General features: G+C 51.7%; 1 protein-coding gene across 1 annotated transcript; it reads left to right on the forward strand.

Moving 5' to 3' along the window:
• Positions 1-675: 675 nt before the first annotated feature.
• On the forward strand, positions 676-25,882 carry IL10RB (interleukin 10 receptor subunit beta). Its single transcript, XM_030329253.1, has 7 exons — positions 676-788; positions 2,405-2,528; positions 6,113-6,270; positions 8,619-8,785; positions 12,925-13,072; positions 18,676-18,830; positions 25,197-25,882. The coding sequence occupies exons 1-7, from the start codon at positions 740-742 to the stop codon at positions 25,509-25,511; spliced, it is 1,116 nt and encodes a 371-aa protein (XP_030185113.1). The 5' UTR covers positions 676-739; the 3' UTR covers positions 25,512-25,882.
• The last annotated feature ends 720 nt before the right edge of the window (positions 25,883-26,602 follow it).

Raw genomic sequence — 26,602 nt, forward strand, 5'->3', positions numbered from 1 at the left:
CGTACTTTATACCCTGCTCTGAACTTTCCAACCTCACCACTGCCAAGCCTTGAAAGAGGAAATTAAACGTTTCTCAGCAATCTCGTGAGAGAAACCAGTTTTTGCCCAATAAATAACTTGGTTCTCTGTCGTTTGCCCCTAGGTGGGAGGGGGTGACGTAGACTCTTTTAAACCGTCTTTGCTAATAGAGCGCCTTAAAATCAGCTTACTTTCAGGGAAAGGGGGTTCTAGAGAAACCCTGGAGGCAGTTTTCACTGGAGAAAACTTGGGGGGATACGGAATGGTGTCAAGAAAACCCACCACCACCCATGACCCCAGATAGAACCTCTGGGTGGGCGTTGTAAGCTACTTATCTAACTTGGAAGAGCACGCCTTTCATGCTGGCGGGGTGTCTCCCCCAATCCGGGTACCTTACGTACAGTTTTGCAAACGGTTTACTACCGGTGTTTTCCACCCACGAGTTGGGGGTAGCAAGTCCCCTTCCCTCCGCGTCTCCCGTCGCCAGGCCCCACCAATATCTCTCTCTGCCCGGGGCGCCCGGGTGCACAGGACGCCGGGCGGGCGAGGGCGGCACCCGGGCCGGGGGCGGGGCCTCGGTTCGCCCCGCCCCACCAGCCCCCGGAAGCGGCCGCGGCGGGGGCGGAGGAGGAGCTACGGGCGCTTCGGGGTGCGGGCACCGGGGCGCTGGCCCGGCGGCTGCCGCGGCCCCCCGAGCGCCCTCCCGGCTCCCGGCGCGGCCATGGCGCGGGGCCTGCGGAGCTGGCTGGGCGGCTGCCTCCTGGTGTCAGGTGAGGGGTCCGCGGGGAGGGGGCGCGGGCCGGTCCCTGCGCCGCGCCCTCCGGGGCTCCTGGCCGCCGCGCGGCCCGACGTCCGCTGGGGACCCGGAGGCCGGGCCGCGACGCCGGCAGCGATGGCCCCAGGGTCAACCCTGAGCGGACCCCATGGGCGCCCTGGAAGTGACCGAGTGCCCGGTCCGGCCGCCAGGGTCTCCCATTCAGTCCTCAGCACCCCAGCACCTGAGCTCTGCTCCTCACCTCCACAGCTGCGGGGCTTCTGAGTTCAAAATCCACTGAAACCTTTTGTGCCCGCCCCTAGATTTCTTGCCCGGGTTGCGATAACCATGGACCACCCCCCCCACCCCCCTTCCTTTCTGATGAACTCATCCCCGGACTTCCAGGATACCACAGTGTCCCGGTTTTCCTCCTGCCTCTCAGGCTGTTTCTACCTAGGATCCTGCCCCTCTGCCAGATCCCTGTCGGGGTCAAGTTCTTAACCAGGCCCTCTACCCCCTTCCCCCGCACTATCCCTGTAGGGGATACCAGCAGAAGTCTGGCGTTCCATACCAGCTATCCGGCCTGTGATGCAAACATGTATCTCTATTGGCACCAGCTGGGTGGTGGGCCCGTGGTGGTTTATCATACCCTTCCCTCTGCTTTTGTGTATGTTTGCTATTTTCTATTAAAAAGTTTAAAAATGGTTTCTTTCTTTTGGGTGGGGGGAGAGGGACAGAGCGAGAGAGAGGGAGAGAATTGTAAGCAGGCTCCACGCTCAGCCAGGAGCCCAATCTCACGACCCAGGGATCATGACCTGAGCCGAAATCAAGAGTGGTCTCTCCACCGACTGAGCCACCTAAGCACCTGTAAAAATGTTTTCTGTCTCTGGGGCGCCTGGGTGGCTCAGTCGGTTGAGCGTCCGACTTCGGCTCAGGTCACTATCTCACGGTCCGTGAGTTCGAGCCCCGCGTCGGGCTCTGGGCTGATGGCTCAGAGCCTGGAGCCTGCTTCCGATTCTGTGTCTCCCTCTCTCTCTGCCCCTCCCTCGTTCATGCTCTGTCTCTCTCTGTCTCAAAAATAAATAAACGTTAAAAAAAAAAAATGATTTCTGTCTCTAGCCCAGCTCTCTCCTCTGTGCACCAGGCCCCTTCCTCCAGCTGTCCTGAACGTCCCTGCTCGCATAGCTCTCCAGCATCTCAAACCTAATGCAGCTAAAAATGGGACTCTCGGTGTCCTTGTCCCCAGCCCCAGTCAGGGCATCAGGTGCTTAAGCCGGGAATGAATATTAATGTCTCCACACCAAACGGATCAGAACATCTCAAGTCTATACCTCTGGAAATATATCTAAAAAAACCCGTGTACCCACCCCCCCTTACACCGTTTTCCCACCACCCAAATCCAGGTCACCCCCATCTGTCCCTTCTTCGTGCTCACTCTCTGCCCCACCCCACCCCCAACCTCCCAGATAAAATCCAGACTCCTCGGCACAGCTGATGTGGGTCTTTTCCCCTCGCCCGTGTGCCCATTTGAAGGCATGGAGCCATAAGGGAGACCTGCATGTTGGACGTGGTCATTTACTTGTGCAACTCTTGAGGAACCAAGTTGCAAAGCTTTTCCTTTTATTTTTCCAGCCTTAGGAATGGTGCCACCTCCCGAAAACGTGAGAATGAACTCAGTGAATTTCAAGAACGTTCTGCAGTGGGAGGTGCCTGCTTTTCCCAAAGGGAATCTGACTTTCACAGCTCAGTACCAAAGGTGAGTCTGGGGCATTCTTGGGCAGGAAGGCCCTGAGCTGGTCACTGGGCTGGACGACAGGAGAGGGTCTGACTGCTGTCACCTGCATGACCGTGATATCCCACAGGGAGCCTCCCGGCTGGCCTTCGTTCTGTCCGGGACATTCTCGTGAAAGTTCTGTTCTCTGAGAAAAGACAGGGAAAGCCCTTTTTACTTTCTCTTGTCGTGTTGGTCCATAGCTTGACAGTCGCAGGGCCACCGGTAGATGATAACCTTATATCACACGGCTATGGATGTCACTGGCCACAGTGGTAGCAGTTGCAATGCGAATGTATCAGGTTTGTCACATTTGATGCTTTTTAAGAGAAAAACGTCACCGATACCATCTCCACTTACTAGAGTAGCATTGCTAGAAGTCGGCCATTTGGAGGAGGAAGCCATCCAGGAAAACTGAGGTATGTGGAACAGGAAAGCCCTGGCCATCCGGCCACCCACGCCCTCCAGCAGATTATAACAGAACACTCCCGTGCTATGGGGTGCCGATCATTTGCACAGTGGGTGCTCAGTTACTCTGGCTGTGTCCCCAAATTGAAAGTCAGCCACCTACTGACTGTGAAAAGCTCTGGCCTCTGAAAACAGCACAGAGGCTTATGAAGGAAGGGTGAGTTTCACCAAGACTATTATCTCAGTGGGGCTCTGACTTCCCAGCACCTGCCCTGCCCGCCAATTTTTCCCTCTGCCAGCCCTCCCTCAGCAGCCTGCCGTCACGCACCACAGTCTGGACTGCAGGTGACGCACCTTTATGCCAAGTGCAAATAACCGCGAGAGGCCAAAGGGTGATGAGTCGGCACACCTGCCTCCAGTGTGACTCAGAAACATACGGAGACAGCGCCTTCGGCGAAGCAGGAGGAAACCCAGGTCCCAGACCCCATTCATCCCACGCTTCTCATCCGGCTCTGTTTTGCAAACCTATCCCAGGCCTGCTAAGTCAGAGAAGAAGTAGGAAGATGGATAAGACAGTCTTTACTTGTCTTGTAACTTGTGAATCCCAAGTAACTCCCAGCTCACAGAACATTTTAAGATTTTGAGTTCAGTACAAAGGACTCCCGAATAGCCTCCATCCAGTTCACCGTTTTTTAAGGCTTGCCTTCCTTTAAGGTTTCTCCCTCTCTCTCTATCGTATATCATGCCCTTTTGCCCCTTAATGTTCCACGGTGAACTTCCTAAGAGCAAGGATAATCTTTTACATCACCACAGGGCAGCTGTCAAGGTTGACAGCTTTAATGTGGGTACTTCCCTCTGACCTCCAGTCTGTAGTCCAGCTTTGTCCATTTTCTCAAGGATTTAGGAAGGGTCGTCCTGTGTCTCCTTTTTCCCTGCTGTCTATTTTCTCCCACTGACATTGGTTTGATAATTTCATGTCTGTTTCTGTGGTGGTGACAGCGGTAGAGATTTCACTGTGGAAAAATCACCCTCCCTCTCCCTCTGTCTCTCTCCCCCATAGTTTGTTATTTGGCGTTCTGTTCTGTGCCCTTGTGGTAGAGGCGTTTGGTTTCGATGTTCCTCTTTTAGGTGCGAATTCCCAGTGGCTTCCCAGTAAACAAAGGTCAGTCCCTGGGCTCCAGGTGTCCTTAGCATGGAAGTGTAGACCGAGCACGGGATGTGCTGAGGAAAACACAACATGTGCTGGGGGTGCCCTTGGGGAAGAAATTTGATCCTGAAAAATCTGATGACTGTTCCATGGCTTGTGAAAGGTTGGTTCGAACTTAGCCTGAGGGGTTAGATACCATAGACTCTCTCATATATGTGCGCTGGGTAGGGGTGACCAGAGGAGGGGCACTTTCAGAGGATGTATGGGTGATTCGAATATGGAATCGTCTTTGAAAACTAGATGTAAATATGGAGAATGGGTCATATTACCTGTTTAACGGGGAGAAAAATATTTTTTTTTAAACGTTTATTTATTTTTGAGACAGAGAGAGACAGAGCATGAACAGGGGAGGGTCAGAGAGAGAGAGAGGGAGACACAGAATCGGAAGCAGGCTCCAGGCTCTGAGCTGTCAGCACAGAGCCTGACGCGGGGCTTGAACTCATGAACCGCGAGATCATGACCTGAGCCGAAGTCGGATGCTTAACCGACTGAGCCACCCAGGCGCCCCGAGAAAAATGTTTTTTAAGTGCAATAAAAATGACTTGTGAAGGAGAAATTGTTGCAGAACAGATTTTGAAATACCCTGTGTTCCAGTCAGTTGATGCATTAGTTTATTTTTTTTAATATTTTCTTAAAGTTTATGTATTTATTTTGAGACAGAGAAGGAAAGATTGAAGGAAGGAAGGAAGGGCAGAGAGAGAGGGAGAGAAGGAGAATCCCAAGGAGGCTCCACGCTGTCAGCGCAGAGCGCTAAGTGGGGCTCCAACTCACAGATCGTGAGATCCTGACCTGAGCTGAAATCAAGTGTCAGATGCTTAACTGACTGAGCCACCCAGGCATCTCGATGCGTTAGTTTAAGTGAAGGAAGTGGCCACATATGAGAAAGCCCCCTTAATGCAGTGACCCCTGGAGTTTCCAAATGGTGGGATGTCAGGCAACCGTGAAGAGTCAATTGACCAAAGATTTGTGCTATATTAAGTGAAAAGAGCAGATTGTAGAATAGTATGATCCCAATGATCTCTGCCTACTTTTAGTAGGAAATTGTTCTGGGCCCCGTCGCCAAGACTGTGGCGAGATGTAGTGTGGCTCCTAAGACTGTGGGCTCTGAAGTCCAACAGATCTGAGTTCCGTTGGGCGAGTTTCTTAGGTCCTCCATACCTGTGCCTCATCTATAAAATAGGAGTGGGGCGCCTGGGTGACTCAGTTGGTTAACTGTCCGACTTCAGCTCAGGTCATGATCTCGCGGTTCGTGAGTCCGAGCCCCGCGTCGGGCTCTGTGCTGACAGCTCGGGGCCGGAGCCTGCTTCGGATTCTGTGTCTCCCTCTCTCTCTCTCTGCTCTTTCCCCCCTCACGCTCTTTCTCTCTTGCTCAAAAATAAACAAACATTAAAAAAAATTAATAAAAAAAGACATCTGTATAAAAATGAATTGTTTTATGGTTTTTCCAGAGGAATTGCAGCAAGAGTCATTTGTAGGACATTGTTTGAAATTATTGTAACATACTTATTTTGGCTACTCTGGGTATATCAGTATTCACAGACTGTGTCCCACATAATCAAGGAGGGAAGCTTTCTTCCTCAAATGTATTGAATACTCAACCCTGTTTTGGAGAGGTACGTGCTCATTAAGATACAAAGGTCACTGAGAAGTTCTGTTATGAAGACAGATGCCTCTTTATGTTTAACCTAGTTTCTGCCCCAAGTCGTTTGACTTTGGACAGATTATTTTTGAAACAACTTATGATATCTCAAGGATCACCCAAGTCCCATGGAGCACAGTTTGGGAAATGCTCTTATAGACGAGGCAGGCTACTCATCCAAACTGATGATTTCGAATTTGGTGTATTTTTCTCACGTTATTCTCCGTTATCCTTCAGTAGTGGGGATTAATAAAGTAACAGTCAGACTCAGACCAGAGTGAGAACTTTCATGATTTTATTTTTCTGATTTTACAGTTATAAGAAATTCCAAGATATGTGCACAAGTACTGTCTTGATGGAATGTGATTTCTCAAGTCTTTCCAAGTATGGTGATCACACCTTGAGAGTCAGGGCTGAATTTGCAGATGAGCACTCAGACTGGGTGAACATCACCTTCTGTCCTGTGGATGACAGTAAGTCGCTTTGTTTTCCATTTCATTACAATGCCATCATCATGCCTTGGGTTTTTTTCCCCATGGGGTAGCCCATCAGCAAGAATTCTTTGAGCTCCCACAAAGTGGGTCGCCTTGCACAAGGAGCTTAGGGAATATAAGAAGGGCTATGGGGGGCACCTGGGTGGCGCAGTCGGTTAAGTGTCCGACTTCAGCCAGGTCACGATCTCGCGGTCTGTGAGTTCGAGCCCCGCGTCGGGCTCTGGGCTGATAGCTCAGAGCCTGGAGCCTGTTTCCGATTCTGTGTCTCCCTCTCTCTCTGCCCCTCGCCCGTTCATGCTCTGTCTCCCTCTGTCCCAAAAATAAATAAAAACGTTGAAAAAAAAAATTAAAAAAAAAAATAATAAAAAAAAAAAAAAAAAAAGAAGGGCTATGGTCGTAAAGAAGTTTATGAGAGAGACAGGAAGGCATAGTCACAAAGTCAACACGATAATTAAATATAAATCTAAGAATGTCAAGGCTTGTGGGTAAAGAAGGAGTTGAGGCCAGTGTTGTTAATGAAAAGAACTGGAAAGATTAATGTAGTGCATTTTCTGGGAGGAAATCAGTTAGAAGTTAGGACGTAAGGAAATGTGACATGGCAGGCAGAAGAATAAAGGTTATTCAAGGCAGGTGTGCAGACAGGCTGACCGGATGCAGAGAGCCAGCTTGCGCAGAATGAAGGACAGAGCAACGGATTCAGTGCATGTCCGGTACATTGAGTCAGGCAGGCTGGTAAACATCAAAAAGAATGTTCCCAGGTTAGATCTGGGGGGTCGTGGGGACTCACCAGAGGTCACAAGATGAACATAATTAGAACATCAGGAATTGAAAACTAATTAAACCACCTTATAGCAATGGAGAGAGTAAGAGGACAGGAGGGGCCGGGTACCCTCACTAACAAGACTCAAGTGCAGTCTTCCGAGGAGTCCTGGAGAGAAGCATTGGAAGGCTTGTGTCTGTGCGGGGTGGGGCCTTTATTCTGCTCCCTGCTCTGGACCCCCGGGGCTCCCACAACTTTGCCCCCCCCTCGCCCCCTTCACCCCCCCCCCACCCCTGGTGGGGAATGCAGCTAGGACGCCCTTCCACTCTTTCCCAGTTCTGTCCCAGCCTTGGACAACAGAACTCTTATTTCTGGAGTCAGAAGTCATCAAAGTTGTATTATCTTTTCTAAAGGTTATCTTTATGAAAGTTAAGAAAAAGAAACATTGAGGAATACAAGCAGCTTGGGGCGCCCGGGTGGCTCAGTCGGTTAAGTGTCCACCTCTTGATTTCAGCTCAGGTCATGATCTCTTGGTCTGTGAGATTGAGCCCTGAATTGGGCTTGTGCTGGCAGCATGGAGCCTGCTTGGGATTCCCCATCTCCCTCTTTTCTCTGCCTCTCCCTGCTCATTCTCCCTTCCCTTCCCTTCCCTTCCCTTCCCTTCCCTTCCCTTCCCTTCCCTTCCCTTCCCTTCCCTTCCCTTCCCCCTCTCTCTCTATTTTAACAAAAATAACAAGCAGCTTAACAGTAGTCAAGTTTTCAAAACATAGTCCAGTCTTCTGCTCCTGTAATTGCTAAGGGACTGACCGGGTCCTGACGGGTTCCAGTTCCCGTTTGGGGACCCATCTGTGGAAATTCCCTTTAGAAACTGATACACAATAGCTGAGCAGCTTGCCCAAAGGTCATGCAAGTAAGGAGTGGCCCAGCAAGGATTGAGAACCAGGCTGCTCTCTTCACACTCTTAGCAACAGCCGCCCTTCTCTGGGTATTTGCCTCTTGAAGTTGATATGACAGGAAAGTGCTGCAAGATGTCACGTCGAATCTATTTACACATTTTGCTTTGAAAGCAAATAATAAATTTTCTTATCTGGTTTTCAGCTACCAGCAGATTAAAAACAAGAGTAGAATGCTGGAAGCAGGCCCACTAACAGCCTCAAAAGAAGTAACAACAGCCAGAGAAGAATACAGGATATGACTCAAATAGCACAGTCACCGAGAGATATTTATTATTCACGGTACAGTTGTTAATGGGCACCTACTGTGTGTCAGGCACATTCTTAGTGCAGAAGCTGTAACAGTTAACAAGACAAAATCCCTGCCCTCGTGGAGTATACACTCTAATGAGGGAAATCAGACAATAAATAGACACGTATTTTATGACAGCTTTGACCGTGGAGCAAACAAAATCCGACCACCCTCCTTGGCCACCTCAGTCAATGTCATAGCCATCTTACATCCAAGAGCAGAGCCCTTCAGTAGACCATTGGTCTGCACCGTTATGAAAAAGAAACGTTGACGTTTTTAAATGGGATTTTTGACAGCCATTTTAATTTGTTCTCTTCCTTAGCCATGATTGGACCACCTGGAATGCAAGTAGAAGCACTTGCTAATTCTTTACATATGCGTTTCTTAGCCCCCAAAATAGAGAATGAACCTGAAACATGGACCATGAGGAATATTTATAACTCGTGGGCTTATAATGTGCAATATTGGAAAAATGGCTCTGACGAAAAGGTAAGCTCAGCAAATCATATGCATTTCATGTGCAGCCTCCCCCTCTTTGCCTAGTATTAGTCTGAGGCCGTGATTATGGAGAAAGGGAGCTAGGAGGCCATCCAGGTCAGGGTCTTGCAAGGTGGTAGCACCTTATGGTCCAAAGGGTTTAAGGCCAGTTCCTCTGAGTGCCAGAAGCTTCCCAGTCTGAAGGGTGCCTAGTATCTGGCTCATGCTTCCCGGGCCCCAAGGGAAATGACTTCCAGGGTACTAGCTCAATGAGAGGAAACCTTCCTCTCCCTGAAGGGAAGTTGTAGGAAAATACAGAACTGACTCAGCAGTCACCTGACAGAAGTTGGAGTCAGCTGAATAGGGTGACGTGCTACATAACTGCTGTTCCACGGTATGAACCCCTGTGCCCCATGTACACCACAGAACAGTCAAGGCCGTGGTCACGGCAGCCCCACCCCTGGATGCTAGATGAAGAGTGTCACATTTTACCCATCTGACCCCACTTTTCCCCATCACTCTCCTCCTCTCCAGGGGATGGTTCCTTTAAAAACATGAGCTAGGAGGGGGCGCCTGGGCGGCTCATCAGTTAAGCGTCCGACTTCGGCTCGGATCGTGATCTCACGGTTTGTGGGTTCGAGCCCCACGTCAGGCTCTGCGATGACAGCTTGGAGCCTGGAGCCTGATTCGGATTCTCTGTCTCCTTCTCTCTCTCTCTCTGGCCCTCCCCTGCTTGTGCCCTCTCTCTCTCTCTCTCTCTCTCTCTCTCTCTCTCTCTCTCTGTCTCAAAATTAAAATAAACATTTAAAAAACAAAAAAAAAAGGAGCTAGGAGTTTGACCTGGTTGGATGTGGCTCCTGCCATTGTGACTCCGGTCACATTTTGTACCTCAGCTCCTTCCTGTCTGCAGAATGGGCATGAAAACCCACGTCATTAATACAGTGGGACTAATAACCTCCTTCACAGGATTTGGGGGAGCTTAATGGCATAATGAAAAAAAATAAACTTGTCCCATTACCTGAACAATGATATGGTCAATACATGGGGTTCCCTTCCCCTTCTGTAGATGCACTAAGGCTATTTTCATTCATCCTTGGTCAGCTTTTGTTCTTATACTTACTGCTTCCAAGCTGAATGCCATTCGTGGTCCTAAACTGACATATGTATATGTCATATAAGTTAGATTATGTATGTGTTATCCCTTCTATATTAAATGGTGCTTTTATCACTTAATTCTCAAGCGTCTGGGAGGAAAGAGTCACCTATGTGTATTGTTTTAGGAATTGTGTAATTAAATTTATAGGTACATACTGCTCGGCCCCCCCAGAATCTCAAGTTAATTTTTCCCTCAAAAAGTGCTCCATTAAATGGCGCAGGATATCAGCCTTCTTCACAGAATAGATGATTTTGCTTATAGCCAAGATCCCAGGAAATGTATGCCTAGAAAGCAATACAGAATAATAAGGGCTTTTTTTTTTAAGGTTATTTATTTATTTTGAGAGAGAGGGGAAAAAAAAAAAAGCAAGGGAGAAACAGAGAGAGAAAGAGAGAGAGAGAACCCCAAGCAGGCCCCATGCTATCAGCACAGAGCCCAATGTAGGGCTTGACCCTACCAACTGGGAGATCATGTCCTGAGCCGAAACCAAGGGTTGGGCACTTAACCGACTGGACCACCCAAACTCCCCCAGAATAATGAGTTTTATAGCCACTTATCAAGTGCAGGCGTCTCTGTTAAGCTCTGGGATGCAAAGATAAGACAGGAGTTAGCGAACCTTTATTAAGGATCGGTTTCCACCGCTGTCGTGCCTGAGTGCCTCCTGCACCAGGCATGAAATGCAACACCTCGTTTATCTTTAGCTTCTCATCCAGGATGTGCCCACAGGATAGGCGTCTGGCTGCACGTTTGTCTGTCACTTCTGCCTGTTGTTGTTGTTGTGACATGCCGAGTGTTGGGGAGGCTGCCTGCTCCCCCGCTCCTCCCTCGCTGGTGTCTACCCTGTCACCATTACTGGTGTATACGTGCTGTAGACTCAGTGTTTGTGTCCCCCACCAGACTCATGTGTTGAAACCTAACCCCCAAAGTGAAGGTATTAGGAGGTGGGGCCTTTAGGAGGCTTGGGATTCGTGCCCCTATAAAAGAGACCTCAGAGAGCCCCTTCTCCCCCTCTGCCATGTGAGGACCCAGCGTGCAGATGGCTGGCCGTGAATCAGGAAGCAGCCCTCCCCGGACACCAGATCTGCCCGTGCCTCGATCTGGGACTCTTCCGCCTCGAGTACCGCGAGAAATAAATGTTTCTTGTTTATAAGCCACCTGTTCTGTTACAGCAGCCTGCAAGGAATAGGACAGTGTGGTTCCCTTCTCGAATGCAGGCTTAAAAGGCTGCCATGTTAGATCCCTAAGCAAATCGCCTAAAAGGCTTCGGGAAATTCTATTTCTTCCTGCTGGGAGAGAGTGGGCAGATAAAGTGAGAAGTTGCCCAGGTGTGAAAGACAACTGGAAAAAAGCAGTCAGAGGGGACTTGAACAGGGCCCTCCCTATCTGTCCTTCCCTGCCTGCCACTGTGAGTGAGCCCTGAGTTTAGTCTTTGAAAAAAAAGAGCACCGTAAGGTCTTGGGGTATTGGAGTTCTAGAAATGAAAGTCAGGGTTTTCTTATTTTTAGTTATTGGAAGTTACGGGGCTCCTGGGTGGCTCAATCGGTTGAGCGTCTGACTTCGGCTCAGGTCACGATGTCACGGTCTGTGAGTTCGAGCCCCGCGTCGGGTTCTGTGCCGACAGCTCGGAGCCTGGAGCCTGCTTCCGATTCTGTGTCTCCCTCTCTCTCTGCCCCTCCCCTGCTCATGCTCTGTCTCTCTCTGTCTCAAAAATAAATAGAAACATTAAAAAAAATAAATTTAATTATTGGAAGTGACACCATGCTTTTCATCAGTCGATGGTATAATCCGGTTCTTGTCCTCAGTGAGCTTAACTTTCTCGTACAATAAAGGAATAGAGACAAGTTTTCAACAAGCCCAACCCTAAAAGAAAAATAACCAATTACTAAAGCAAAAGAAGAGTCTGTGCTCACTTTCTGTGGAAGTTCCTGTGCCTGGAACGCGTTTTAAGTAGGAGCCTTCTACCCAGAAACGATAACCGTGATGGAGGTGTGGCTGGTAGATGCTCTTCTTGTTTCCTTTCTTTTGCCGGCAACTGTCTTGGTTTCCCAAATTCAGGAATATATCAATTATGATACCTTCTATTCAAACTAAGCTGAGTCAGGGATGTCCCTGCAGAGGCAGGCTGTGATGTGTGCCCTGCAGGGGAGGCAGGCCGCCGCTGGACGAGAGCATCCCAGGGGCTCCAGTAGAGAAGCGATTCGAAGGAGAAGGCTGGGCAGCTAAGGGTCGGCCACCTGCCCTTGACTTAGAAGGAAAACCACACGGAGTCTCACTGTACATGACCGGTGGCAGCAGTTCTGGGGCTGCTATACCAAAGTACCACAGATTGAACAGGAAGGCGTCGGCTCAAGGTTCTGGAGGCCAGACGTGTGAGATCAAGGTGTCAGCAGTGGTGGCCAGTCCTTCCGAGGAAAGTGAGGGAGCCTCTGTTCCATGCCTGTCTCCTAGCTTCCAGCTTGCTGGCTCTCTTTGGTTCCTTAGCTTGTAGAAGTGACAGCCCAATCTGTGCCTCCGTCCTTCTGTGGCATGTGCATGTCTGTGTCCAAATTTCCTCTTGTAAGGACGCTGGTCATACCGGATTAGGGCCCATCCTAATGAGCTCATTTTAACTTAATCACCTCTGGAAAGACCCAGGCTCCCACTAAGTCACTTTCCAAGGTACTGAAAGTTAGCCGTTCAGCATATTGAATGTGTCGGTTACACATATTCAACCCCTACAACTTAATTCTTTTTAAAAAAGGAGTAGGATGGTTTAGATGGCATCTAAACTAGAGAACTCAGGAAATGAAGCGGTTCCATCGGGACCACAGTCCATCCTTGCCCCGTGCCTTAAAATGCTCTCGGGGCCCCTGACGTGAACTGGGAGGAACGCCCACTTCCTTCACCTGCCTGCTTTGAGCCCAAAGTAAAGATTATAACTGGCAAATAGGGGAGGAAAAAGAGCTGGTGTCCTTTCACTGCGGAGGCATGTTTTCACTTTTGTCTTCGTTCCTAGTGGCCGATTACTTGTCAGTATGACTTTGAGGTCCTCAGAGATCTTGAGCCACGGACAACTTACTGTGTTCAAGTTCAAGGGTTTCTTCCTGATCGAAACAAAACCGGGGAATGGAGCGAGCCTGTCTGTGAGCCAACAACCAATGCCGGTGAGTCTTGAAAATCACCGTCTGTAGTTCTGCCTCCTCTGAGCCTCCTCTGAGCCTATAGACACCCACCGAGTGTTAGCGTTGGAAAGTTCCTTAGACAGGAACACGTCCAGCTCAAACTGCAGCCCAGGTCAGCTCTCACCGATCTGCTTCCCGCCGGAAGGAGACCACACCACCTTCCGAGGCAACTCGTACACTCTGAGACCAAAGGGACGGATGGACACGTTTTCCGTTCATTGAGCTGGGCTCTGCCCCCTCGCACCCACCCGCACCGTGTCCATTCTGTGCCCTCAGGCCTCCTGGTGCGAGTCTCATCACCTCCCCCCCCCACACACAAGATCACCCAGCAGGGCCAAGCCCCACCCCCAGGAGCCTTCCCTTCCCAGGCTGCATGTCTCCAGTCCCTTCAGATACATGAGGGAGAGTTTGGAGACCTTTATCACTGTCTCCAGCAAGGCTACTTGTCTTGGCTACCAGGATCGCAACACCGTCCCTCACAGTGCCTCCATGCTCCCTGTTTCTTAAAAGAAAAGAGAGAGGGAAGGAGGAAAAGAGGGAGAGGGGAGAGTACCATTGGCCCGGACGCTGTGATCATTTACATACAGGCACATTGCATACGGGGTCATGCAAACTTGCGGCTGCGTGTCTGCCCCCAAACGGCAGGCCTTTTTATTATTCAAAGACATCGTTGAGAGGCTCAGCCAGCTCAGACCACGGAAGGGTGAATACAGGCAGGTCCACTCCTGGCCGTTTTCATTTACCGAGGCCCTCCTGGCAGCAAGGCGCTGATCTGGGGGCTACAGAAATACCAAGGAGAGTCAGAAAGAGTTCCCTCCAGAGAGAACAAAACTTTTCATCTTCCGGGTCACAGTGCAGCGGACAAAACTGCGATGCAACAACAGTCTCATTGATTCATCATCTCTGCTCCTCATCAACTGTGTTCCAGGACTATTTATGAATGTTTCTCAAAACAAGAGCCCTGTAATCTTGAGGGTGCTTAGAAGCGATGGGGCGCTGGATTGCATGGTCAGAAAAGCCACCCTGTATATTAGGACTTTTAGCGTATTTGACCTTTCACCACCTTTTCTTGAGGACTAGCATTCTGAGGAACACAGCCTGGGAAAAACCAGCCCATCATATGCCGTAATTTACCAACGGGTTACCCTGCCCAAGAAAGGAAAGGCAGCCATTTTGAACTAATTGCTTCTTGGTGCCCTAATGTTGTTTTCAGTTATCATCCTTATCCTTTTTTGTTGTTGTTAATTTTTTTTCAGCGCTTATTTATTTCTGAGAGAAAGGGACAGAGTGTGAGTAGGAAAGGGGCAGAGAGAGAGAGAGAGAGGGAGACACAGAATCTGAAGCAGGCTCCAGGCTCTGAGCCATCAGCACAGAGCCTGATGCAGCGCTCGAACTCACGAGCCGTGAGATCATGACCTGAACTGAAGTCCGGCGCTTAACCAACTGAGCCACCCAGGTGCCCCCATCCTTATCCTTTTTAAGTGTTGATAACTAACCCTTAATTTTCCATTTGTTTTCTAAATGCACAAATTGCCTGAATCGAGGATTCTTTTTTTTTTTTCTTAACACTTATCTATTTTTGAGAGAGAGAGAGAGAGAGAGCATGCACGCGTGCGCACAAGTGGGGGAGGGGCAGAAGGAGGGAGACAGGATCTGAAACAGGGTCCGAGCTGTGAGCATGGAGCCCAATCCAGGGCTCGAACTCACGAGCCACAAGATCATGACCTGAGCCAAAATCAAGAGTCAGTTGCTCAACCGACTGAGCCACCCAGGCGCGCTCTGCCTGAATCCAGGATTCTTTCACATCTTCCAGGTCCATGATCTTTGCGGTGTCATCCAAAGATCTGCAATTGTAGTAGGAAGTTTTCTCAGGCCTACAGAGCCACACAGAGAATGAAAGTCTTGCGGTCTCCCTGAAGGGCATTCTCTGTCACTCTGTTTTTTTCTCTAGCCCCCAGTTCAGTGCCTCGCATCTATAGGCCCAAGGTCAGTACCCAAGTCTGCCTGCCTGTGTCCCTGCTTCCACGGTCTGAGCTGGCTGAGCCTCTCTGCAGTGCCTTTAAATAATAAAAAGCCTCCTGTCTGTGTGCTACAAGTTATTTGCTAGCTCACACGTTGTTTCTATAGACCTCCTCTAAGTCTTTTCTCATTTTATTCCCCTCTTGAATCATTTTTACTTGATTTGGAATTCTGTACCTTGGGAGCCCCCATCCTGCTTGAATCACTAGAATCGCTGGTCTAGAATCATCCTTTGCTCTGAACACCTGTCATCTGCTTTCCCAAAACCTTGAGTACATTTCGGGATCACCTGGTGTCCCTTCCTTCCCCCATTAACATGACATGGGCCATGGGACAAGTCCCGGACTGCCCTCTGCCTCAGCCATCTCATCTGCAAAATAGGGACAGCAGTATGTTGCCACCACACGCGGGGGTTGGGGGACTTGAACAGTGCCTGGGACAAAGTGAGGCCTTAATACGTTAGATATTATGGTTACTAATAATGACATTATTACAATCACATTGTCAGGTGCTCCTCAAGGTTTATGTCATGAGACACAGTGTGAGGCCTACAATTTGACCAACAAGAAATATTTCAAATATTTTGTGACTGTAAGTGATTACCCACAAACTGACAAAATCCAAACATTTTATAAAAGAAAAGTGTCACCCACTGAAAACCTGCTTTTGTCAAACATCATCTTAGGTTTGTTTAAACACAGTTATCTCTCTTTTTTTTTTAATTAATGTTTATCTTTGAGAGAGAGAGAGTGCAAGCAGGGGTGGGTGGGGCAGAGAGAGGGGGACAGAGGATCCGAAGCAGGTTCTGCCACTGACAACAGTGAGCCCGACTCGGGGCTTGAACTCACGAACCATGAGATCGTGACCTGGGCCGAAGTCAGACGCTTCACCGACTGAGCCACCCAGGTGCCCCCAAACACAGTCTTCTCTTCTAAACCTCACGACAGATTTTCCCTGAGAGCTTTGGGCCCTGCCCCTTTTACAAACTGGAAAATCAGGGTTCAGAGAGGGGAAGTAACTTGCCCACGGCCGGTTGCTCAGCCAGTGAATGACCAGGGATGGAGCAGGTTATCTTCCCTGTAATTTTACTGCCTACAGATGAATTCCGCAGGCGAGCGCAGGCAAGACTTCCCTGCAGGTAACACAGAGGAAGGGAGTCCTTCCTGACCCACAGCAGGTCGGAGAGCAGAGGGTTTTGACTCACAGATCCTCCTGTAATTCTCAGCCCGTGTGACACAGTGACCTGTCCTTACCCCTTCTCTCTCGGGGTGAGTCACAAGTGCATCTTTTGAATTTTGTCACCACCAACCAGATGTGCCCATGGAACGTTCTCCAAAAAGATGCCGGCACATCCTGGCTGGATCACAAGGAGCCCAGGCGCTGCCCTCGGAGGGGGGCGTGGGGGGCTCGGCACAGTGTCATCGACGGCGCAGGGTCTGGGGTCGAGACCAGCAGTGTTTAGTCAGCACTCAGTGAGTAAGCCTGCTGCGTGCCACACAGAGAACTGCCAAAATGCTAGATGGAAGGACAGGTGGACGAGTAGGGGCCTGGGGCTTCCCTAAGAGCTGAGATAGCAGATCCCAAGTCGGCCTCCTGTCGTTCACTGAGGTGCAGCCCCGGGACCATCGCATCCAGCTCGATCGCCACGTGACCCTGCATTCACCGAGAAAGGACCTGTTTGAGTGCTGAAACTGGGGGCTGGAAGGCACCACCCCTGGGTCCAGCAAATGAAGCAAGAATTCACCAGGGAATTCTGGGAGGAGTTCCCCTCGGCCAGGAGGAGGATGAGGCCACTGTTGTGAATGAAAACACAGGGGGCCGAGGGAGGAAGGCAGGCTGGGCCCAGCCCCTGCGCCCCCTGCAGGCGCCACCCCGGCGCAGATATCTGAGGACGGTGCCTGCGGGCCTCATACTGCTAAGTGCGGGGGTGGGGGGGGCAGGGTAGCAGCTGATGAGGCTCCAGCAGGCTTGGTCTGCCCCGTGCCAGCATATTCTCGACAAATAAAATGACTCTCTTTAAAATGACTTGCTCTTAGAGGGCAGGGTTCACTTGCTTTCCTCTCTCAGCACCAGATGCTTTGGGTTTTGATCGGAGGGTGGCGCCAGTTGCCAGGCGTTGGGCACTGGGAGGGTAGGTGGCCCGGGCGACAGAGGAAGGCTCCTGGTGCTGCATGAGGGGAGCCAGGACCACAGATACCCAGGTCAGAGGTAAAGCTGGGCATTAATTGAAGCAGTAAAAACCTATTCAGTGAGGACTGCAGGAGAGAAAGAGCTGCCTGGACAGGTTATCTTTTTTGTTTGTTTGTTTTTGAGAGAGAGTGATCAGGGGAGGGAAAGAGAGAGAGAATCCCAAGCAGGCTCCGTGATGTCAGTGCAGAGCCCAATGCACGGTTCGAACTCACAAGCCGTGAGATCATGACCTGAGTGGAAATCAAGAGTCAGACGCTCAACTGACTGAGCCACCCAGGCGCCCTGAGCTGCCCGGCCGTTTTAAAGGAAGAACAAGGGGGCGCCTGGGTGACTCAGCCCAACTTCGGCTCAGGTCATGATCTCACGGTTCGCGGGCTCGAGCCCCGCCTCGGACTCTACGATGACAGCTCAGAGCCTGGAGCCTGCTTCGGGTTCTGTGTCTCCCTCTCTCTCTGCCCCTCTCCTCCTGCTCACACTCTGTCTCTCTCTCAAATACACATTTTTAAAAATTTTAAAGGAAAATGAGAAGAGAAGAGAGAATCAGGGAAGAGGAAAATTACAAAAAGCAGGTGAGAGGGTCGGTCAGCATCAATGCAGTTAGGCCATCAGTGTCTATCGCTAACTGGCATTAACAGGTCAGCTCCTACCTTCCTTCGGAGGCTGGGGGACAGGGACCTGCCTTCCTGATGGCTGCAGTTTAGAGGAATGGCCTGTGGGTCCTTGAGAAGGACACCCCTGGGTTTCACGAGATACGTATGCATCTCAGAGGGGCAGAGGAAGGATTCACAGTCATAAACTTTTTATGGTAAATGCTCTAAGAAAGGAAGGCCGGGTATTGGCAGCCTTGAGTTTCCCCCGACAGAAACCCAAGGCAGATGCTGGGGCGTCCCGTCCCAGCAGCGTGGCCTTAGTCCACTAGGAGACAACGTTGGAGTTTGGGCGCGTCTCTGGGCGCAGAGGCTCAGGTGGAGACGTCATGCCAAGACCTTTTGCTGTTCTCAGTACAAAACGCTGCAGTGCGTGTGTTTTACTGGGGCTCTGGGGCCCCAGGGAGTCCCATTTCCCACTTCAAGGCAGAAGAGGTTTCTCAGAATGGGGAGGCTCACTGCCCAGGGTTCTTGCTTACTCTTACCCTGCCTGTCAGCAGTCCTGCCAGAAACCAAACCTGGGAACAGATAGGAGGGGGTGACCCTTGCTGGAAACGCCTGGATTCTTGAGCAGCTTTCCCGTGGTACCTCCTCACCCCTTCCGAGATGAGCGGATGGCCCTGCTTGCCGGGATTTCCACTGGATGGTGACGGTGGGATGGTGTTGAGGTCACGTGACCCGTGTGTACTTGAGCAGCAGGTAACGCAGCCCTCTGTCCCGTCCCCACAGAGACTGCCCCGTCCTGGACTGTCGCCGTCGTCCTGGCCGCCTCGGTGTGTGTGGCCTTCCTGCTCCTCGGCTGCTTTGCCCTGCTGTGGTGCCTATACAAGAAGACCAAGCACGCCTTCTCCCCTGGGAACTGTCTGCCTCAGCACCTGAAAGAGGTAGGCCTACGAGGGAGCCTGACTGGAAGGGGACCTCTTTTTTTTTTTTTATGTTTATTTTTGAGACAAAAAGAGAGCACGCAGGGGAGGGGCAGAGAGAGGGAGACAGAGAACCCTGGCAGGCTGCATGCTGTCAGCGCAGAGGCCGATGTGGGGCTCGAACTCACAAACTGTGAGATCAAGAAATCAGGGTTTGGACGCTTAACCGACTATGCCACCCAAGTGCCCCGGAAGGGGACTTCCTTTTAAGTCAGGGCCATCTCTTCCCACGTGGCGGACTGTCCTGGAGAAGGACACCACTGCAGGGCAGTCTGTGGTCACAGAACAGCCCACGGGGAGGAGGCAAACCATCCCTCCAACCTGGACGTTGTTCCTTCTCTGACCTTCCCTGCCTGAAGCCCCAAGTCGTTAGGGGGGCACTCAGCTGTGAGACAGCTGCCAGCAGTGCCCCCCGGTGGCCAGGGCAGCGAGGGCCTCCTTCCAGAAGGAGATCCGGGGGGGACACACCTCAGCGTCTAATACAGTCCACCCCTTATACAGGAACCCACCAGAGCAGCACCCCCGAGACTTAAGTCACTCTCTTCCTGGGGAAAGTTACATGAGGAAGGTTAATGGAGCCACTCTGGGCCTGTCTCAGGAGCACAGGTGACACGGTCTGACAGCTCTGCTGGCCCCCCAGTGGGACCCTCTCCCCACTCCCCTCCCATGACTGCTGTTTGTCTCATTGGTGCCCCAGGCCCTCAGCCCTGAGTAGTTCTGAGTCTCTAGTCACGGGGCACCAGAAGTCTGGGCGGCTGCACTTGTCCACTTGCCATCATGGCACAGAGACCACCCTGAGACACCCAGTGACTCACTTACCATTAGAACTGCACAGGGGATGGGGCACCTGGGTGGTTGAGTCAGTTAAGTGTCCGACTTCGGCTCAGGTCATGATCTCTCGGTTCATGAGTTTGAGTCCCACATCGGGCTCTGTGCTGACAGCTCAGAGCCTGGAGCCTGCTTCCGATTCTGTGTCTCCCTGTCTCTCTGCCCCTCCCCCGCGCTCTCGTGCTCCCTCTCTCCCTCTCTCTCAAAAATAAATGTTAAAAAAAAAAAGAACTGTGCAAGGGACACCCTGAGACATCCGGTGTCGCCTTTCCTTGCCAGCTGGGTCCTGACATGAAGAAGTGGTGGCCATAATGTAAGTTTACCAGGACTGTCCTACTATGTCCCCTGGTAAGAAGGCTCCCCCTTTGGGAACTCTCTAGACCAAAGGTCAGCAAACTTTTCCTTTAAGGACCAGATAAGCAGATGCTTCAGGCCTTGTAGGCCAGGAGGCAAAAATCAAGATAGCATGCAGGTATTTATACAACCACTTATAGGTAATCATTTAATGGTTTAACTTTTAAACCATTCTCTCTCTCTTTTTGTTTTTTTAATGTTTATTTATTTATTTATTTTTGAGAGAGAGAGAGAGAGAGAGAGAGAAAGAGCATGCGCACACACACAAGCAGGGAAGGGGCAGAGAGAGAGGAGATAGGGAGAATCCCAGGCAGAAACTCCATGCTGTCAGCACAGAGTCCAATGTGGGGCTCGAACTCGCAAACCGTGAGATCGTGAGCTGAGCCAAAATCACGAGTTCAACGCTTGACCGTCTGAGCCACCCAGGCGCCCCTGAAACCATTCTTAATCCGTGGGCTTCCCCACAGTTGGCAGATCCTGCTCCAGACTCAGCCTAAAACTGAGCGCGCACCCTAAGTGGGTCCCTGAGAGCGATGGTAAGCGCGGCCACTCCGGTTTCTCCCCCTTGGTGCCTGAACCCTTGTTCTCTATCGAAGATGCAGCGTCACGTAACGGTCCTTGCTTCTGGGTGCACCCCGGGTGCCGCGGGACGATGCCCCGTTCTCGCAGGGCACCGTTTCCCGGCTGGCGCGTCACCCGCCCCTCCCGCCGGTCGGTCCGCCGCCCCTCCGGGCTGGCCGCGGCTGGGTCATGTGCCACGCGGTATCACCAGTGGGCCCCTTAGACGTGTGCCCGCTCCAGGCCTTTTTTGCTGTCAGCGGGCCCCCGGTCTCACGCGATACTAGGCGGGGGCCGTGTTAACTTGCCGGAGCGTCCGTAACAAAGCCCCACAGGTTGCGTGGCTTAAGCAACGGAAGGTTATTGTGCCTCGGTTGTGGGGGCCAGAGGCCTGACATCGGGGCGCCGGCAGGTGGGTGCCTTCTGCGGCTGTGACGGGGAGCCCGTTCCCAGCTCTCCTCTGGCTTCTGGTGGTTTCTGGCCGTCGTTACCATCCCTTCGCTTGTAGATGCGTCGCCCCAACCTCTGCCCTCATCGTCACGTGGTGTCCTTCAGGTGTGTGCCTGTGCCCGTGCCCACGTTGCCTCTCCTTATGAGGACCCCAGGCATACGGATTAGAGGCCCACCCTGAGGAGGTCTTTTTAACTTGAATACCTCCGTGAAGACCCCGTCTCCAAATCGGGTCACATTCTGCGGTGGTGACACCAGAAGGGGCCGTAAAGCACTTGACTGTAGTGGACGCTTGTGGGAGGAATGATTTGCCGTCCTTGACTGCCAGGGCCTGGGTCAGCGCCGCTGAGGTCTGACAGAGCGTGGGCTCGGTTGGCACGGGGTCCCGTGGCGGTCTCAGAGTCCACACACGACACGGAGCCACTTGGAGCCGCTCCCCTGAGCCCAGACACACACCTCTCCCGCGGGCTCGCTCGCCCCTTCTGGGTCCCTGACCACCAGCCATCGACCTCCGCCCGCGAGTCCACGGGGAGCCCGGTCTCGGGGCCGCTTTTCTTCCAACACGAGAGGACGACCAGATGCGCGGCCGAAACTCCGCCGACGGAGGGCTTTCTCCTCTCCACTGCCGTTCAGGGCCCCCCGGTTCGGGCCGCAGTGCCGCCACAGGCCGTTTTGGGTGTGTGCCCACGCGCCACGCCAGCCGCCCTGTGAACCGCGTTTGGCCTTTTCCTCCTCCTTCGGCCGGCCCCCCGCGCGATCGTGGTGCGGACCGAGGCGGAGGCGCTGGTGCAGCGGGGGTGGGTGGCGTGGGAGGCCGGGCCCCGGGTACGTGCAGCCTCCGACCTCGCTTCTGGCCACGGGCCGTGTCCCTGCTGGGTCCCTGTAATGTCCAGGAGCCGTCTTACAAATCGGGCATAACTCTCTGCGGCAGTGGCCGGGCCTGGCCCCCAAACGGCAGTCATCCGCGTAGCGATTCTCCTTGTAGGATTTGCCGTCCACCCCACCCGGCGTGGCTCCCCACCACAGACCCGTCAAGGATCTGCCGGGCCACGCGCACCTCGTGTTCGTTGGGTCCAGTGAACACGTCGTCACTGACAGATAATGCCGGGCCTTCGTGCCCCTTCGTCGGCCGGTCACGAGATGCGGCCAGGGCGGCTTGCTCTACAGCCCGTTCGTCCTGCGGGGGCCTCTCCTGCCCTTGGCAGCCGTCCTGTGTCCCTCTACAAACACCCTGGAGTTGGGTTCCCAGGTGTGGAATGTGCTGCCTCCAGACCCAGAGAGGCCCACTTAGCAATGGTGCCAGTTGTTAGCGGTGGGAGGGGTGAGACACAGCCATTGGCCCTTTACTTTAGAGAAGATGTCCAGCGGGTCCTACTCCAGGGGACCCCTAAAACTTCACTGATATGGCGGGTCCCTGAATGTCCACGCGGTGAGTTTCCCAAGCTCCGAGGTGCATGTGTCTTACCGAGGCCTCGCCATCTCTTTCTCTTCTGGTCCCGTTACCATATTGTCGTGATAGCTGGTGTCAGGCCCCGCCCCCACACCACCCGGTCAGTTGGTGGCAACTGCCCCTGGGAAGGACGCGGTCCCTCGCGTCCCGCGCCCTTCTGTATAGGGCAGTTTCCGGACGCTGCTGTGAGCCAGGCCAGCCCCAGTGTTGCCAGAAGCTGCGGAAGAAGCACCGTGAGGGCTGGTCCAGGCCGCACGCCGTCCACGGTGCAGGGAAAGTGAGACACGTGACCACAGGCAAGTGTTTCCGAGCAGTTAGAACCTTCTCTCAAGATCGTTAATCAGTTCATCAAGACCGCCTCAGCCAGAAAGAGCCAAGAGGCCTCTGTGAGCTCCTGAGAAGCAGGAAGAACAAAGAGGGGCAGGCCCTTTGTTCTGGGCAGAAGGCATTTTGTAAGTGGAGACCCAGAAGGAAGCAAAACTATTCACCTGCTGTTTTTGCTTGTGGCTTGTCGTCACAGACTGGTCAGACAGGAAAGGACAACTGGGACCACCTGCCGCAAGGCACATCAAAGCCAGATCTGCTGGAACGAGCCCCTGCTCCAAGACTAGAAGACTTGCCCCACCTGCCTGCTGAGGCAGCCCCTGGGATGGCGGAGAAATGCGGGCAGGGGAGCTGGAGAAGGGGGCCAGCGGGGAGAGGGACGAAGGAAGCACCGGGAAACTACACAGATTGGGATCATTGCATCATGGGATGCTGCAGCCTGATGCGTGATGTAAAGGTTCGCCAACCGCGGCCCAGAGAGCAATTCTGGGTTTCGGGGGACTCAGCAGGGACAGGGACTTGGAGTTAGAGCAACACGGAGGCTTATCCAACACCAATCTGTTGCGTTTCTGTATGTGTCCCGCCTGGACACCAGCCTGACGTGTGCTCTCCTGAGACTCAGCCCATCTTCCTCTGTTCTTTCCTGTCCCCTTTCCCAGGAGAATCAAGAGCGGCCCTGGCCCATTCTTACGAATCCACTCGATCTGAGAGTTTGGGGAAGTTACTCCTCTCCGCAGTGTCTTCCTTTGCACAAACTGAGATCTGGGTGTAATTCCTCTTGCCCCTCCCCTCCCTTCCATCAGGTGGGAGGTGGAAATCCTGCGGCATTAAACCAAGTCCCATCAAAGGGTTGAGGGAAACTGCAGAGCTCTGAGACTGTCTCCACCTCATCCTGAAGATCCAAGGGCATCGGTGGACCTACGGGGAGGAAAACGGCAAACATGAAGTCGGCAGATATTCCAGGAAACACCTGGGCATCTTTCATGCTTCAAAGGGCAGGAAAGCCCCGGATGGTTAGACCAGGGTTCCTGCTCGTAACTAGCCCCATGCCCTAGGAGAGAGAAATAAACAAGGCCATGTGCATTCGATGCGCTAGACAGAAAGATAGCACAAGCCACGTGTATTTGGAATTGGCTAGTAGCCACATTGTCGTTTATTTGTTTTTAAGTAAAAAAAGGGCAGACGAAATTAACACTGACAGTATACTTTCTGTAACCCAGTATTTACAAAATATCATTTCAACCGGTCATCAATGGTCTTTATAATTTTGGAAATATTTGCATTCTTTTTTCATACAGCGTCTTCGAAATCTGGCATTTCTCACGTGTTGATTCGAGTAGCCGCATTTCAGGTGGCCAGAAACCACATGTGACTCGTGGCTGCCAGGCGGCACAGGGCTGAGGGCTGAGACTAGGGGCTCATCGGGTACTGGCAAACACCAAAGAGAGCCCCTAACCCTGCCTGAAGACAGACGGGAGATTCTCTTCGTTATTCCAAGACACGTTCATCCTGTGCCTGCGACATCCTGCTTCCTAGAGGGAATGACACTCAGGCCTGTGTTAGTGCCACAGCGCTGTGATTGCTCTAAATCCCAGTTTAAAAGAGGAACCATCGGGGGCACCTGGGCGGCTCAGTCGGTTAAGCAGCCAACTCCTGGTTTTGGCTCAGGTCATGATGTCACGGTTCGGGAGATCAAGCCCCGGGTCAGGTTCTGCTCTGACAGTGCGGGTCACATTGGTGGGCAGCCATCGCCACCATCCGTCACCAGAACTTTCTCATGATCCCAAACAGAGTCTCTGCCCCCATTAAACAGGAACTCTCCATCCCCCCCCTCCTCAGCCCCTGGCACCCCCGTCCTGCTTTCTGTCCATGACCTTGACTACTCTAGGGATTTCGCGTAAGTGGAACCATGCAGCATTTGTCCTTTTGTGCCTGGCTTCTTCCACCCAGTGTAACGCCCTCCAGGTTCATCCACGTAGCATGTGTCGGAACTTCATTCCTTTTTACGGCTGAATAATGTTCCACTGTATGAGCGGACCACATCTTATCCATTCCACCGTTGACGGACACTCGGGCTGCTTCTCCCCCTGGCTCTCGTGAATAATACCGCTGTGAACATGGGTGTGCAGATATTTCTTTGAGACCCTCTTTCAGTTCTTCTGGACGTGTATCCAGAAATGAAATTGCTGCATCATATGATAATTCTATTTTTAACGTTTTGAGGAACTCTCCCTCTGCGACTGTCACATCCTTTAAACTCGCATTCTCTGGCCAGGAGTTCTGTATAAAATCTGTGTAAGCCCAGAAAAAGAAATGGGAAAATTTGATCATGAACTATCTTTTTTTTTTTTTTTTCCCTGCAGTTTTTGGGCTGCCCTCATCACAATACACTTCTGTTCTCCTTCCCGCCCTCTGATGACAATGAAGTCTTTGACAAACTGAGCGTCATTACGCCAGTCTCTGAAAGCAGCACGCAGAATCCTGGCAACGGCTGTACCCCGGGGACCCTGTCGGGGCGGGGCTCCTCCAGGCTGGTCCCCGAAGGGGAAGTGCACCCAGCTGAGTACAGCACCCCCCTGCTTCTCTCGCCTGCGTCTGAGGGTAAATGGAGCGGGAAACCACCTGGGCAAACCCCAAATCTGGATCTCGAAGATTCCGAGACAACATCTAAACAATGAAAGAGCTAGATTTTTAAAGACTCACTTGGCAAAAATCACTCCACGTTGGGAATTTGCTGCTTTATAAACACCTCAATAACTTTAAGAAAAAAATTGTTGACCACTGGGAGTATAATTTTCAGCCTCTTAGGGTCACTGATATAAGGAATAAGTTTTAATTATAAGAAACAAAAATATTTTAAATGAGGAATAAAAACCGAGGTGCTGTAAAATCCAACCAGACTGCCGATAGACTGCCTCCAAAAAACAGCCTCAACTCAAATGTGGTCAGCAAACTTTGGGTTCTCAGAGATACTTGGCCTGGATTTATTTTTCTACTGTATACGTTTTCTATAGTGCTGGTGCTCTATTAAAGTTTTATTCTCTGTTTAGTCTGTCTGCATTAATGGTACTACATTTGGGTAATCGTCAGATATTGAATGAGGCTTTCATCTGCCATTTTTGGTGTCCATTCATTCGCCAGGTAATCCTTCGTCCCTTCCTGCCATCATCCAGGAGCTGTGCCGGGTGTGAGGGTCTAATGGCATCTGGGAGCTATCAGTCTAGAAAGCTTTAAATTCTACCTCAGGCAACTTCTAGCCTGTGACCCCTCAGTTTCCTCATCTGTACATGGAGATGAAAAGACCTAAGGGGGGCGCCTGGGTGGCTCAGTCGGTTGAGGGACCCACTTCGGCTCAGGTCATGATCTCACGGTTCGTGAGTTCGAGCCCCGCGTTGGGCTCTGTGCTGACAGCTTAGAACCTGGAGCCTGCTTCAGATTCTATGTCTCCCTCTCGCTCTGCTCCTCCCCTGCTCATGCCCTGTCTCTCCTTCAAAAATAAATAAAAACAATTAAAAAAAATTTTTTTTTAATTAAAAAAAAATGCTGCTCCCAGAGCCCGCACATAGTAGGCACTCAGGAAATGGTAGCTGTTCTTACCAGCAACATAACCAGTCATGGGTATGACTTTAACTCCTAACTTAGGTCAGTGGCAAATGTCCCTTCCTCTGTGCCGGACTGCCCAATAAACAGCTGTGTCGAAGGCCACAAACAAGAGAAACAACTCTTCAAATAACTCGACATTTTTAAAAAGAAACATCATGGGTGGGGG

The sequence above is a fragment of the Lynx canadensis genome, chromosome C2, assembly GCF_007474595.2.
Source record: "Lynx canadensis isolate LIC74 chromosome C2, mLynCan4.pri.v2, whole genome shotgun sequence".
Taxonomy (NCBI): domain Eukaryota; kingdom Metazoa; phylum Chordata; class Mammalia; order Carnivora; family Felidae; genus Lynx; species Lynx canadensis.